We start from the raw sequence: 15784 nt of genomic DNA on the forward strand, positions 1-15784 counted from the left end.
AAAAAGTTTTCACCCAATTCTTTCGGAGATAATGTATTTTACTCGTAGCAGAGTGAATCACTCGTAGTATCGGATGTATTTTTAAAAGCTTTTTATTAGTTTGACTTGTTAGTGTGTTGTCATTCCAATGAAACGGTTACTGAAACTGGTTACTTTACTTCAAATTACCCGGATTCAGTTGATTTTGCAGATTTAGTGTTATTTACGGATAGCAATCAATTTAACTACTAATATTAATATTATAAATCCGAAAGTGTGTTTGTCTGTTGGTTTATTAGTTTGTCTTTCAATCGCGTCGCAACGGATTGACGTGATTTTTTGCTCTTATAGGTATTGTTATGGATCTGGAGAGTGACATAAGCTACTTTTTATTCGGGAAGATTAAAGAGGGATTCTTAAAAACCTGAATCCATGCGAACAAAGTCACGGCAATTAGCTAGTTATTACATAATAATGGTACCACTGAGCGAAGGTGGACATTAGGACTCTCTGATGACATTTGGCGGGACAGTCTAGTTTGGGCTTCAGCGGGTTTTAAGTTTATGAGTGTTTGATTATTCTGTATTGATAGTATTTAGATTTTACTTTTATTATGTTTTTTTTCAACAATGTCAATAATTATTATAATACAGGTGTCAATGTTTATAAACACTTCAAACAGTGGTTCCATACTTATTACTATTTTAAAGTAGACAATAATTTTAAAAGTAAATTTTCATTATTAATATCCTAATAACATGGTTTTTGTTATTCGGTTAATATCATAATATCATTAAAAACTATAAAAAAAACTTCTTTTTAATAAACGAGCCGAAGCCTGAAGCCGCCTCCCGTAATGCGTCAATTATACAAATGCAATATGTCGGAGATCCAATTTCTTGATTGCAATTCTCATCAGAAGTAAGCAACGTGTTCGTTTAATGTAATTAAAGTGTAAAAGTGCTCGTTCTGATTACTTTGTAGGGTTTCGTACCTCAAAAATAAAAAAGGAACCCTTATAGGATATATGTCTGTCAAGGGAATCAAAACTTACACGGTTGGCGCGTCTTCTGCGCGGTGTATGGCTTTTCTTTTTACGAAGAGACTATTTTTAAGATGCTGATTGGAAGGTTCTAGCTGGATAATGTGACAATGGACAAGCCATGTTCACGATTGTTACTGTCTTAGATACATTACAAGTTATAACTCAAACTTAAATACATTCTGTACACGAAAGCTTTTTTCTCAAACATCACACTATAATATTATAAAGGAGAAAGTTTGTGTGTGTGTGTGTGTGTGTGTATGTTTGTTACTCCTTCACGCAAAAACTGCTGGACGGATTGGGCTGAAATTTAGAATGGAGATAGACTATACCCTGGATTAGCATATAGGTTACTTTTTATCCCGAAAAATCAAAGAGTTCCCACGGGAATTTTAAAAACCTACATCCACGTGAACGAAGTCGCGGGCATCAGCTAGTAATTGTATACAATGCACATCGAACGTAAAAGATTATATTACTGAAACTCCGGAAAGGACAGGCTTTTTTGCACCCCCATCATTTATCTCGGTAAGCGAGGGTTAGGGTTTCCCGTCGATAAAGATAAATGAATGAATGCCATTTGCATTTTCACGTTGTTTTTTTAATTAACTCTTTATTAAGTTGGAAATGATGTGTGTTTTTATCATACACTAGCTTATGCCCGCGAATTCATCTGCGACACAAATTTCCAACCCCTATTTTACCCTCTTAGGGATTGAATTTCCAAAAGTCCTTTTTTAGCGCTTGTCTACGTCGTAATAGCTATCTGCATGCAAAATTTCAGCCCGATCTATTCAGTAGTTTGAGCTGTGCATTGATAGATCAGTCAGTCAGTCAGTCAGTTAGGTTTTCCTATTATATTATATTAGATGAAAAATATAGATAGATTCAGTTTAAGATTGAAAATATTTCGAACATTTTGATGAGATATTCCAATTAATTAAATAATAATATCATTTATTAGAATCTGTTATTGTAAACCGGTGTATTATTTTAAATTTTGCATAGATTTAGAAATCGAATAAGAGAGTTTTCAATATTCAAATTCCAATTACCACTAGTCTACTATTATTTTCTAAATGAGTCTATTTTCAAGACAGTTTTTGTTCGTGATAAGGGTAAAAATAATTTCCATAAAGTGTAAAAGTGGGTACAAGAAAGAGTAAAAATATAATATGGCTAATAAATACTTCAGTGTGCCTAGTGGGAGATTTTTAACCTATTTGATCGCGTAAAAGTTAACTGCGTTTTGTATGGAATTGAAACAGCGCCATCTAGTGACAAGAAGATGGCGCTGTTTCAATTCCATAAAAATCTCCCACTAGGCACACAGTAGTTAATTCAAAGCAATAAGAATTGAATCACTTTCATCGAATTATTTTCTCGAAAACAACGTGTAGACGATGACAGAGGGAATTACTTATGCTTGAATAATTTAGTTCAGAAACTACATTTACTTACAAAGGTGTGGCTAAGCATATTAGGCAGCTCGGAGTGTGGAGCAACTGTACTCATAGTTTCTGATAGTATTCTGGTACTTTATTTGCAACTGTTACGTATTGTTCTGTAGTTTAACTGAGTAGTTAGTTAGTTAGTTACAAAGCATTATTTAGCTTTGTTATGGTCTGTCTATTTCAATATTTTACATAATTCGTACTGAAACGAACGGAGCAACTACGTTTAATTTTCAAAATACCAGTAATTACGAGTACCTACTTATATAAATAAAGTAATGTGGTAGAGCGACAAAATAAATGATTTAATACAAAATAATTAAGGATTCGTTCGGTAATCCTCACTTAGTCATTCGCTTTCACATTCACATTCGCCGTGAATAAGTGTAAGTAAATTCGAGTACTTCCCTGAAATGTAAACTGATTCACAAGAGGAATTAGCATAAATTTATTAGAGGGAATCGCTTTAAGTACGTTTTTGACAATAAATGGAACTGAGTACAAGAAGTACTGATAAGAAAGTAACAACAGTTTTTTATACTTAGAAAATGAAATTTAAGTCCAAGTTAATTATTACTTCTTAGAAAGATATTGAAAAATGATAAGGAATTTTGAATCGTCAAGTGAATCTACCAAGTCAATCAATAGGCTCTTAATTATAATTTGCTGAAATTTTCTTCTTAAAGAAACGTCGCCCTAAATCTATCAAATTAATTAAAACTTCTGGGTAACTCTCAGCTAAAGAAAATTTAAAGAATTATCCAATTTTGTTTAAGCCAACTTTTATAATATCTTTGGAAATATCGTAAAATAATAATCGTTGTTCAAAAAATTTAAAAAAATTAAATAATATTATAATGAACTACTCATAAGAAATTGTCGCATGTATCTTTTATCCCAAAAAATTATACACTGGAGTGTGGATTAAAATTTTCAAGTGAAAACTTCTCTAGGCGCGGGGCGATTTTATTGTTATTTACTGTTATTATGTGTCTTAGTGGTTTTAATTTACCAATTATGAAATTTTATTTTTAAGTTACTACAGTTAATTTGAAAATCCAAAAAGAATCTGTTATATCATAGTCGGTAGTCGCGTCTTACTGCCATTTTTTGTCTTCTAGTTTCTTTATTTGTACCTATCTGTCTGCACCTTACATTAAACTGCAGATAAAAATAACGTTTTTAATTTTTTTTGTAATGTTCACCATTTTATCACCGAACCGCAAGACATCGGATAAGTTTCCATCCTTATGTCGTCAACATTCCATCATTTTGCATCATCATTCCTCATACGCATGGCTTAAGGTTTGGAATACTCTTCCGCGATCTGTGTTTCCTACCAATTACTATCCGGGTATCTTCTTGGTAAACGCGTTCCATCTTAGGCCACATCATCACTTTCCATCAGGTATGATTGTGGTCAAGCGCTTGCCTAGGTATAATGAATTTAAAAAAAAAATGAAATTTTATGCACAGATTTTGAATTATTCTCATTACTTGTGCCTTAAGATAATACTAAGTGCATATTATAGGTTTTGATTCCCTTAACTGGTCTTGGCAGACACGTCAGACAGGCAGACAACGAAGTTTCGTTTTTCTTCGGAGATACGGAACCCTACAAATGACTTACCATCAGTGATAAAAGGATAGACCGTCCGCAGCTCTGCTTCATACTGCTCAAGAGATATCGCCGGTACGATGGGAGGTACGAAGTCCTCCTCCGGCGACCGCTCCGACCCGTAACCCTGGTCGAAGCCAGGGTCTTGAAGCTTCCATACTGGCTCTGCGTTGGAACCTGAACAAAAATAACACATATTGTACACAAATCACACTAATATATAAATTCGAAAGTCTGTGTGTATGTTTGTTACTCTTTCACACAAAAACTACTGAACAGATTTGGCTGAAAAGAATGGAGGCAGATTAAACCATGGATTCACATAGGCTTCTTTTTATCCCGGAAAATCAAAGAGTTCTCCCCACGTAATTTTTAAAACGCGACATCTCATCTTATTCGAGTTTATATAATATATTATCTTACTTTTGTGGCACCAAATAAACGATTTTTCTTTCTTTCTTTCTAAAAACCATCTATTTCTTCCGCTCAAACAATTCTTTGGTAATTTAGTCAGGAAAATTACAAAATGGAAATCAGATCAAAACTTTCCAAAAAAAACCTTGCAAAATTACAGTTCTAAAACAAAACAAATCCCCTTAAACATTTACAGAGGTCTATTGCCGCCATCAACTTTGAAATGTACTCAATAAACATTAAAAGGGAGTAATTATGCAAAACGAGAAAAAGGCCTTGGGATAAAAGAAAACAAAATCTCATTATTAAGGCATTACCCCTTTGCCATTATTTTCGCCTCACCCTTTTTCTTCGTTTCTATAAATAACTAAGACTTAATATTTAAGATCGAGATCGACTGAGAGATCGTCATGAATTTTATTTTTAGTTCCAGTAATAATTTTCATAAAATAATAAAATAATATTATATTGGCGTTAATCAGAATATCAGAAATCTAGCGTACCTAGACTTCAATACTCTTTTAAATTTCGGAATCTCAATCATGTTGAAATAGCCAATTGTGTCAGTTTAAAAAACAACTTTTACAATCTTTCATAAACTTTCACTGCTTTTTAATTAATTAAAAAAAAACACTGGGAACAGTACTGACTTGGCCATTATTTTACATACTTAATGAGGTTTCTATAATCTTCCGTAATAATTTAAATAAAACAAATACAACTTTATAACTTTTCGAATAGGTAAAATTGTGTAAAACATCGAAGAAGTGATATTTTATAAGACTTAAACAGTTAGCAGTTCTCACCAAGAGCTCGTTTCATTCACAAGTCACAACATAATTAAAACCGTATTTAGACGACTCTCATTAAATTATAATTTATCTTTACCAAGTACTTCCTACTTCTTTGTGAAACTTTTTCATAGACAAAGCTTAGCTTGATTCCTTTAAGAAGAGTTTAAAATATTTTACTAAGAAATTACGAATAACAAGTGTAAATTAAAAATTTATAACACCCCCGACCAGTGAAGATTACAGTAACTAGAAAAGAGCTGATAACTTTCAAACGGCTGAACCGATTTTCTTGGATTATAACTAAGAACACTCTCGATCATGCCACGTTTCAAACAAAAAAAACAATTAAAATCGGTTCATTAGTTTAGGAACTACGATGCCACAGACAGATACACAGATACACACCTGAAACTTATAACACCCCTCCTTTTTTAACACCCCTCCTTTTGGGTCGGGGGTTAAAAAATGAGAAAAAATAAAGTCGTCAAACGGATATATTTTAAAAATGAAAAATCCAAATATAAAAAGTTTGCTGTTAAAGGTGTACCTACATACCTACTTGTTTATTTTAAAGACCCCGCCCTGCTATTATTTTAAGGTTCTAAAATAAATTGGTTGATCGTATAAAGAGATAAGTTAATTAGAGGGTCAAGCGTACTACTAAATACTAGGGCACGACTAAGAATTATTAGAACACAGCAAATAGCAAACGGAAACCAAACAATTCTACAGTCCAACCACATGTAAGTAATTCCCATATTGGCAGTCTCTAGTCACATTACAGGGGATTTAGAAATTGTTCAACACTAGTGTTGGGCGTTTCCGTAAAAAGAAATCGAAAATTGATTAATGTACTTCGAGTCAAACGTGTGCATTGTAAATTAACCTGTTTTATTTTTAAGCATGTAATTGATTGTTTTTCTTTTACTTGGTAGCCACAGTTAATGATAAAATTCGGAAATTAAAACCTGAAATGTATACTTACAGATTCTTAGTTCAGAGTTCACAGCATTGCACTGCATTCCAAACCAGTGCTATGAAAGTCATAGAGTAGCATACGAAGCAATGCTGTCTTATATGAAATAAATTGTAGATTTTGATTTATTTCGAGAAATTGGTTATCTATCTTTGTATGAGCTTGGTTATCTATCTTGTAATATGTGTATTAGTGGGAGCTTGAAATTTTCTATTGCTCCCACAGATGACTAACGCTTACTTTCGTTACTATTTATACCTAACTAATCGCAAAAAATGCAACACAGCGATGAAATGCAAACGCTGCCTCCAGTTTAACCATAGCAATAAGCCGATAAACAAGGCCAAACTGAAGTCAATTATTTATTTTTAAGTTAATAAGTTGTACACTGTACGTCCCTACTCGTGTAACATTGAAACTTAAATCACGTACGCGTTGTCTCTATCCCGGATCGAGATCTCTATTTCAATTCACTTAAGGCAATAGAAGTACATACTCTCTGTAAATTATTTGGAACAGTAAGCTTTGCTATTGTGGTACGATCATTGCAATTAGCTTCTCTTGCTATTTTATGCGTAGCACGTATTCATTCGCCTTTTATTATTCGTCCTGCTATTTCTTTGTTTATAATTTTATGTAGATTTTAAAATATTCCCCTCTCTTTTACTTTAACATGATATTCATAGTTTTGGTCAGAACTTTGATTGACTTTTGCCTTTCTGGCCTATTTTGTTGCTTTTGGTTTGGCTTATAAATGTAGGCGAATCACTATTAAGTGTAGGACGTAGGTATAAGTAAATTATTCATTACTAATGTGGCTAACTTTGCTGTCTGTTAGTGGTTTATTCTGTGTGTAAACACAATCTCTATACTAAACTGAAATGATTGATTTAAATCTAAGGTCTAAATATATTTCTATCCCTTCGTAGTGCTCTATGAAAATGATAAGACTAGATTTAGACCTGTTAATTAGTTCAAGGATTGCGAGACACAACAGAATGCTACTTTGACATTACCTTTATTGTTCAGTATATCGATAAATGTTGGGATCTCAATTCTCAAGTGCAGAATGGCGGTCTCGCACGAAAAGCGTAGTCACAAAATATGTATAGATTATACAGATCTGTATTTTGTGGTGTAGTATTAATAGAACCCTATTAGGCGTATTGAGGACATCAAAATGAGTCTCCGGAATCCGTTGGACATAAGCAAAACAAGAATGGGAGTGGGATGACGTGGTGTGTAAGAAATAATAAATAGTAGTAGCACGGTAATATTATCTATAAATATTACCGTGGTAGTAGGTTATTGTGGTATAGACAGATCCAGTATCACATATGTTTATATATGTGTATAATGAATAGTAGCAAAGACAACAATATATTATTATTTTACGTGTATAAACTATGTTTAAAAGAACAAAAGTAAAATATCGGTTCGCGTGTCATGGATTAGTAAGGGGCTTTCTAGAGTACGGCGTTACTAACTTTGATTTATCGCACCGCCTATGCTTTCGGTACGTTTTGTAACGTGAACAGATTTATGGGGATATGCTAATGTGATGTCGGCGTACTATTTTCTGTGCTTGCCTCGAAGTAGGTTTTGCGTCTATACTTGCAAATTCTACTGAAATAAGGTGGCGTTCTTTAAGAAAATTGTAACTGAATGCGTGTCTCAAAACTTAATGAACTCCATCAAAACTACACTTATTATGTAACTAAGTTTTGATTGATGGTACCTATGCTTTTCCATTTCAATTTTCTTTCTATTCAAAAAACTTTACTTAGGCATATTTATTTGCTTAAGTTTTATTTATAGTTTGCACTATTAAGTAACATACGTAACAGGTGTGTACATATTTTATTACTAAAAGTATCATTAGCAAATAAATGGTGAGGGCTCTGCTAATAGAATTTACGTGACAAAAAGTAAATGTAATTAATGACTGTCCTATTTACCTACTTAGTATTTAATACTGGAATTATCCATCGCAATCACGCGGAAACAGCTGAAATTCCACAAGCAGACAATTAACAAACTATATGCCAGTGTGAACAAATCTATCTACCTACTTATCCTTACGAAAACACGGTAGCTAAGTACCTACTTGAATTAAAGCAAAAAAGTCGCCGGCATCGCCTTTTAAAAGAATCGTACAGATGATAAACATTTCTTCAGATACGCACATGAATTTTAAAAAGGTGCTCTTCTTGTTATTTCCTTCGTAACACTTTCTTTATTTCGTCTCAAGGCTAAGAGCCGTCTCTACTCAAGATCCTTGAGACGAGGAGTGAATCGTCACGGTATAATTTTAGTGGCAGTTTTCTTTTAAGCTTTGGATTCCGGCCTGTTTCAGTTGTGGCCTTTGGTTCTTTAAATTTAATTTTTTACTCTTTATGGACCGGTGTTTAAGGGTCCCTTACTCAAAATATGGTGCCAACAGGCTCCTATAACGCCTCCGCCGATATCCGTCCATCTGTACGTCTGTGTGTCTGTCAGAAGGCTGTATCTCTTGAACTTTTAGGTAGAGAGATAGGTAGGTGAAATTTTAACAGTACGTAGTAAGAGAATTACGAATATTATTTCCATTATATGTTATAGTACCTAGGTTATTTAATGATTAAGCATTATATTTTATAACTAGCTGATGCCCGCAGCTTCGCCCGCGTGGATGGGTCAGATCCCCTGCAGCATCAGGATTGAGGAGTTGGAATCCAAATTTTTTATGAAACAATGTCGCAAAGTTCCTCTATCGATTAAAAAAGAAATGACGCAAATCGGTTCAGAAATCTCGGAGATTTCGGTGTATATAGGTAGAAAAACACAACTCCCTTCTTGAAAGTCGGTTAAAAAAGTAGCCTATGTTACACCCTGGTCAATCCTCTACTTGTATGTGAAAATCCCGTTAAAATCGGTTCAGCCGTTCCGAAGATTAGCCTTTTCAAACAGACAGACAGACAGACAGACAGACAGACAGACAGACAGACAGACAGACAGACAAAAATTTTAAAAACGTGTGATTCAGTTATGGTATCGTTCAAATAACCATATGACCTTAATATGTTGTAGTTATTTCGAAATTACAGACAGACACTCCAATTTTATTTATTAGTGTAGATAATGCAGCGAAAATGTTCTCGGTGTATTTAAGCCTCGGGTTGAGGTCCCAAATATACTGGTTGTACTATGATAAACGAGAAACGGAAAGCGGGGCTATTGTTGTATTGAAACGGATCGAATTAATGTTTGGATTTCCTACACGTTCACGTTTATTGTACGTTAATGGAAGCCAAAGTGTTGGAAAATCAAAACAAACGGATTTTGGCTTTAAGCAATAAATTATTAAGATAAAATTTAAAACCATAATCACAAACTTTTAAATGTGGTACAAAAAAATAAATCACATGTTTTTAAAACAGTTGCTACAGTACCCTAATTATTACGAATTAATTCAATTAATTACGAAATTAAACGTATGCGTTTTTTTCTTAAAACGAACTCTTTCTAAAAAAATTGTAAAAAATTAGAGAAAATCATGACTTGTTAAACTTTTTGGTATTTCTATTTATTTTTTATTACGTTCACTTTATATCGATCAACATATTGAAGAAACTAGAAGATGTTATTCACGACCTCTTTCGCGTGGTTTTAGATATTTATTAATTCCGTGGGAACTCTATTATTTTCGAGGATAAAAAGTACTATGTCCATCCATGTCATTCACATTATCCATGCAAAAAATCACGTCGTTCCCTTTATTTATTAAAAGACAAACCAACAACCAAACGCCTTACACTTTCGAATTTACATGGGTAGTGATTACAAGCACCAAGTTATTCAATATGATTATAATATTACCAAGCTAATAACTTTAGAGGACAGAGTTAAATTACCTGAAGTCTATAAACTCCAATTGTTTAAGGTAAGACCTCGGAATATCCAAAACTTTGAAATATTTTATGTAACCTGTAGGCATGTAGGTAGAGATAGATATAAGATAAGACATTTAATGTACCTTTAGTAGAGATTTAAGACCTTTATTACCTATTCATGAAAGATCTTTTGAAGAAGGATTAATACGTAATTCGAGTAAAGGCTGTACGGGGCCATTAGATACGAAATAATTCGAATATACATTTTTAACGAATTAATAAGGCTTTTGCTATTGTAGAAGCGGACACAAAACAGATCAAATAATTGTTTGAAATTGTTTGAATTTTCGTGTTTGCTATATTACTAAATGAGGATTGAAATAATATTATTTCAGCTTAGAATGAAAACGGGTAAAGGAAATTTAATATTTGGATTTGCTTAAACAAATTTCTTCTATACCTATTTCCGTCCTCTTATATATGCTATGATATGGTTTTTAATCTTATTGTAAAAAAGATCTTAGAAGATTAAAAATACCAAAGACGTTCAGTAAATACAGTCCCATTTCAATGAAAATAATCTGTGAAATAATAAAGAAAAGAACAATAGTAGAAATAATCAGGCATTTTCTATACCTTTGTACACGCGATCCATGAAACATGATAACTATTGTCTTGTTTCATAGATTATGTATACCTACAAAGCTAAAATAGGTCTAGATTCTAGACGATTTTTATTTAACAGATTGTTAACTTGACAAATATGTCTTTACTTTCTATATTATGATTTTTATTAAGTTAAATACTTACATACTACATACATTTTATTACATTGTATACGAGTATGAATATTATGGCCTATTATTATAAATGAGGAAGTGTGTTTGTTTGTTGGCTTGTTCAGTCTAGCAATCACACCGCAACAGAGTAACGGATTGACCAGACTTTTTACATGGATGTAGTTGAAGACCTGAAGAGTGAAGTAGACTACTTTTTATCCCGGGAAATCAAGGAGTTTCCACGGGATTTTTGCAAATCTAAATCCACGCGGACGAAGTCGTGTGCATCAGCTAGTATACAATATATAATTTATGTTTTGATACCCCGAATATGAGAACAAAGAGCGAATATAGTCTTTATATATAAATCCTTTCGCTCATATAATAATTCTAAGTAGAGCCCCGTTTTGTCTTTCGAATGGTATTTGAGCTGTGGTAGACGAGAAACTGAAATAAAGCTATTGTTGTATTTAAACCGCACTGAATGGATGTTTGATTTTCCGAAACACCGTTTGATTTAAGATAATGGGGTTGATTTGGAAATATCTGCTAAGACTTGCGTGTTATTCAAGGATTTTTATTTGATATATATACTTTTGTTTTTTTTTTTTTGAAATGGGGGTTTTCAACTACCAATCTCAGCTTGTAATTTTACATTTGTAGAGTGCTATCTCTTGGACTCTCGTGTGTTTTTATCGTCTGTCTAACTCATCAATTTTAAATTGACATGAAGCTTAAAATAATCCTGGAGAAGAAAATAAGCTTCATTTTATTCCGGCAAAATCACAGATAAAAAAAATTAAAAAACACGCGGACTAAGTTGCGATTAAAGGCAAGTTCTGAATAACATTTATATGTACTTTAAAAACTTTTTTCGATTTTTAACTAATACATCTGGTATATCTGATGATGTAATCTTACATTTTTTCAAGGTCCATTAAAACCCTGTCGCTATGGGTATCCGTTTAAAAATAAAGATACATTGGTGGTTATAGTTATATCTATGAATCTAATGAAGTAATTTGATAGAAAAGTTTAATCTTGTATCGAGGTCTTTGATATCTATATTATTCAAAGCTGAGATCGGTAGGCGAATAAAGATATTTCAGTCCAGAAATTTTGGACATACTTGGCGTCAGACAATATGGCCCAATGTCGCCTCAAAGTCTCGTTCGCGACCAAGGTTACGCGTGAAAAGCAAATGGCCTGGGAGCCCGTGGGAATTTTTGAAGGTAGGTACATTATGATAAAAGAGGGATAAAGCTGAAAGTTTGAAATATAAATAATACTTTACTGAATATGAAAAACTTGCCCTGCCTGCTTAAAAGTGGGTTCGTGAGTTGTGTTTAAATTTTCCAAGTTGCTTCTTGATATGCTCATATGAAAAACCAGACAAGTGCGACTCGGACTCGCGCATCGAGGGTTCCGTACCTAGGAAATTAACTGCAAATGAAAGTTTGCAATGGCAAATTTAATGTGATTCGGATTTTTCCCTTTTCTTTTACAATGAGACATTGCTTTTTGCTTTTTATGATTCTAGGTCAACGGGAAGTATACCTATAACTAGGTTTTAATTCCTTTGCGAGTTTCAAAACATGCGTCATAAACGGCCGTATCTTTTGATTGCGTTAACATAGAAGTTTGATTCACAGCTCCAAGTGATTTTAGACTCGAGTATTTCAACTTGATACCTCTGTGCATTCCTGAGAAAAAACAGACAGTTTTTCAGACTCAGTTTTGAAAGATAGACAACCAAGTGATACTATAAGGGTTCCTTTTGTCCTTTTTAGGCACGGAACTCTAAAACACGAAACATATTATGCATTATGTTAAAGAAATGTTAGATTCATAAAAATGTTGGTTTAGGAATGGTTTAGTACTTAGTAATAAACAAGTGTAAATTAAAAATTTATAACACCCCCGACGATCCAAAGTATTTGAGTTTTCCAAAACATCATTTTCAAATAAATAATTATATGTATTTAGGCAACGTCCATCTTGACAGCTTGACATTTGTCTATTGACATAATATTATGAACCTAACGGTTATCTAACCTTCTTTTATACAAGAAAACTAGAAAAGAGCTGATAACTCTTAAACGGCTGAACCGATTTTTTTAGATTATAGCTAAGAACACTCTCGATCAAGCCACCTTTCAAACAAAAAAAACTAAATTAAAATCGGTTCATTCGTTTAGGCGCTACGATGCCACAGACAGATACACAGATACACAGATACACAGATACACAGACACACAGATACACAGACACACAGATACACAGATACACACGTCAAACTTATAACACCCCTCTTTTTGGGTCGGGGGTTAAAAATAAATTCCTTTGATTAAAAAAAAACTGTTCAAAAATGTCAATACTATGCATTTTCATAGTTGCCAATATTTAATTAAGAGTTATTGACAAAATAAATTGTATTTAAAACTGTAATTATGTACATTGACCATTACAAGTAAATTCAGATAAATTGTGGTTACATAATTTATCACGATAAATTATTTTGTGTAAAAATAACCAAGGCTCAACATTGTTGTGTGATGATTAAATGCTTACAATTAAGGTAAAGATAAATTAATACCGTGCTTAAAATTGTTTTAGAAGACAGTTTAGGAAATGTTTAATGCGTAAATCATTAATCACCTTGGCGTCCTAATTTCGGAAACTTCGAACTATGAGGATAAGATCTAAAAGCATTTTATTAATTTTCGTAAACGAAAGGAAGTCAGAAGATTAATTGAGGTAGTGCTTGCACGCGGCAGGCACTTCAGAGCCAAGGAGATTAGTTCCAGAGCACACTTGCGACAAACCTGTCCGACTAAATTTAGGTACCGTATGCATCTAAGTATCATCATTATTATTCGATCCCAGGCGCACTTCTGTGGATGGGTCTCTTCTCAGAATGAAAAGGGTTTCACCATAGTCCACCATGCTGACCTAGTGTGGATTGACAGACTTCACACATCCTTGAAAACATTATGGAGAACTCTCAGGCATGCAGGTTTCCTAACGATGTTTTCCTTTACCGTTAAAGCAAGTGATATTTCATTCCTTTAAACCATGGTTTAAAATGCACTAACTCCAAAAAGTGCCCGGAATTGAACTCCTGACTACCTTAATAAGAGGCAGATATCTTAACCACATGGAAATCACACTTAATATCATAAGTGCGAAAATCCATTTTCATGAAAAATCATCTGTAAGAATCAGGGCTATTGACCTTGATCATTAGTTAATTTAGCCGAAAAATCAATGAAGAAAAATAATAATTTCACCAAATGAAAATTATTTTAAAGTAGGTAGTAATAATGCATATCTCTGATTCAAAAGTGTCATGAAAAGACTGACTTTGTGCCCTAAGCCTACAGTTTCCTAACTGAAATAATTCACTGGGAACTAGTAACTGGCTCAACTTTTAAGTACACGAATACCGGGATGTAATCCCGGGGCATATTGCGAAATACCAGCGCGTTCACTGCTTATATAAAGCTACGGAACCAAGAATCGCGAAGCCGGAAGTGAGATTGTTATGGACTGGTGAAATCTAGATAATATAAAAGACTAGCACCCGATCCACCCGGCTTCACTCTGGTGAAATAATATGACATAATAAATCATGTGCTAAATATAGCCCATATTACTTCTGGATAAAGTATAGCTTTCTAATGGTATTAGCTATGGTGAAAGACTTATTAAAATCAGTTCAACAACAAACAAACAAATCTGTCCTCTTTTTAATATTAATATAGAAAAGTCCTGACTCCCGCGTTGACTCATTAATGCCCAACCCAATCCTTTGGTCTTAGAAAACTGAAATTTAGCATAGAGGTTCTTTTTATAATAGGTATACCTAAACAAGAAATAAGGCCAGACTTTTCGAAATTCCATCGGGATAAGGAATATAAGTAACATGACAAAATGGTTTAGAATAACAGTAAGCAGATTCTGATAAAAAAAAAACCAGAAGAAGAAAAGTAAAATGAAAAAATCTGTCAAGTGCGAGTCGGACTCGCACACGAAGAGTTCCGTACCGTCGTGCAAGAAATAACATTTTTTTAATTTTCATGGTTGCCATTTTGAAATTTTAATTATCTGATGTTATGGCGACAATAGAAATTCACATTTAGTGAAAATTTCAACTCTCTACCTATTACGGTTCACGAGATACAGCCCGCTGACAGTCGGAGGACACCAGAATCTAAGGTTGAAATCTATAGAGCGCACTTTGACTTTGCTTAGACTTAAGTTTCAGTTAAAACGAGGCTGACTTATGCCAGTGGTATAACGTGTTTCTCTTCGTTCTAAATATCTTGTTTTAACAGTGTCTTAAGTATGAGCAAAGTCAAAGTGCGGTCTATAGATCTCAGCCTTAGTAATAATATGATACCGTTGGCACCCTTGGGGTATGGAACGCTAATAAACCACGGAACAGTAAAAATGTACGGAGTCCTACAGAGTTGCAGTCACCAGTCCACACCTCATTCGCTTGTTTGCGTTCAGTACAATGCAGACGTTTATGTCAATTGTCTTCATCTGAAGGGCCCTGAAGTATCCGGCACGCCATATGAAATGGAACAAATGAACAACCTGCTACTCCCTGGAGTAGACGCATGAATTTCATATCAAACTAGTAGCTCTACGGAACAACATTTCTCTCTACTTCATCAGAGTGTGTTTATTAACCACCGACCCAAAAAGAGGGATGTTATAAGTTTGACGTGTGTATCTGCGTATCTGTCTGTGACATCGTAGCTCCTAAACTAATGAACCGATTTTTATTTAGTTTTTTTTTGTTTGAAAGGTGGCTTGATCGAGAGTGTTCTTAGCTATAATCCAAG

At 33.7% G+C, this 15784-nt stretch overlaps 1 protein-coding gene across 3 annotated transcripts in view; it reads right to left on the reverse strand.

Annotated features, from left to right (window-relative positions):
* Window positions 1-15784, reverse strand: part of LOC123869673 — a 143700-nt gene that overhangs the window by 69273 nt on the left and 58643 nt on the right. For all 3 annotated transcript variants that reach the window (XM_045912661.1, XM_045912660.1, XM_045912662.1), the window contains exon 3: window positions 4109-4273. In XM_045912661.1, coding sequence (XP_045768617.1) covers window positions 4109-4273 — 165 coding nt within the window. The remainder of the gene's footprint in view (window positions 1-4108; window positions 4274-15784) is intronic.

Source organism: Maniola jurtina, chromosome 11 (assembly GCF_905333055.1).
Source record: "Maniola jurtina chromosome 11, ilManJurt1.1, whole genome shotgun sequence".
In the NCBI taxonomy this organism is placed as follows: Eukaryota; Metazoa; Arthropoda; class Insecta; order Lepidoptera; family Nymphalidae; genus Maniola; species Maniola jurtina.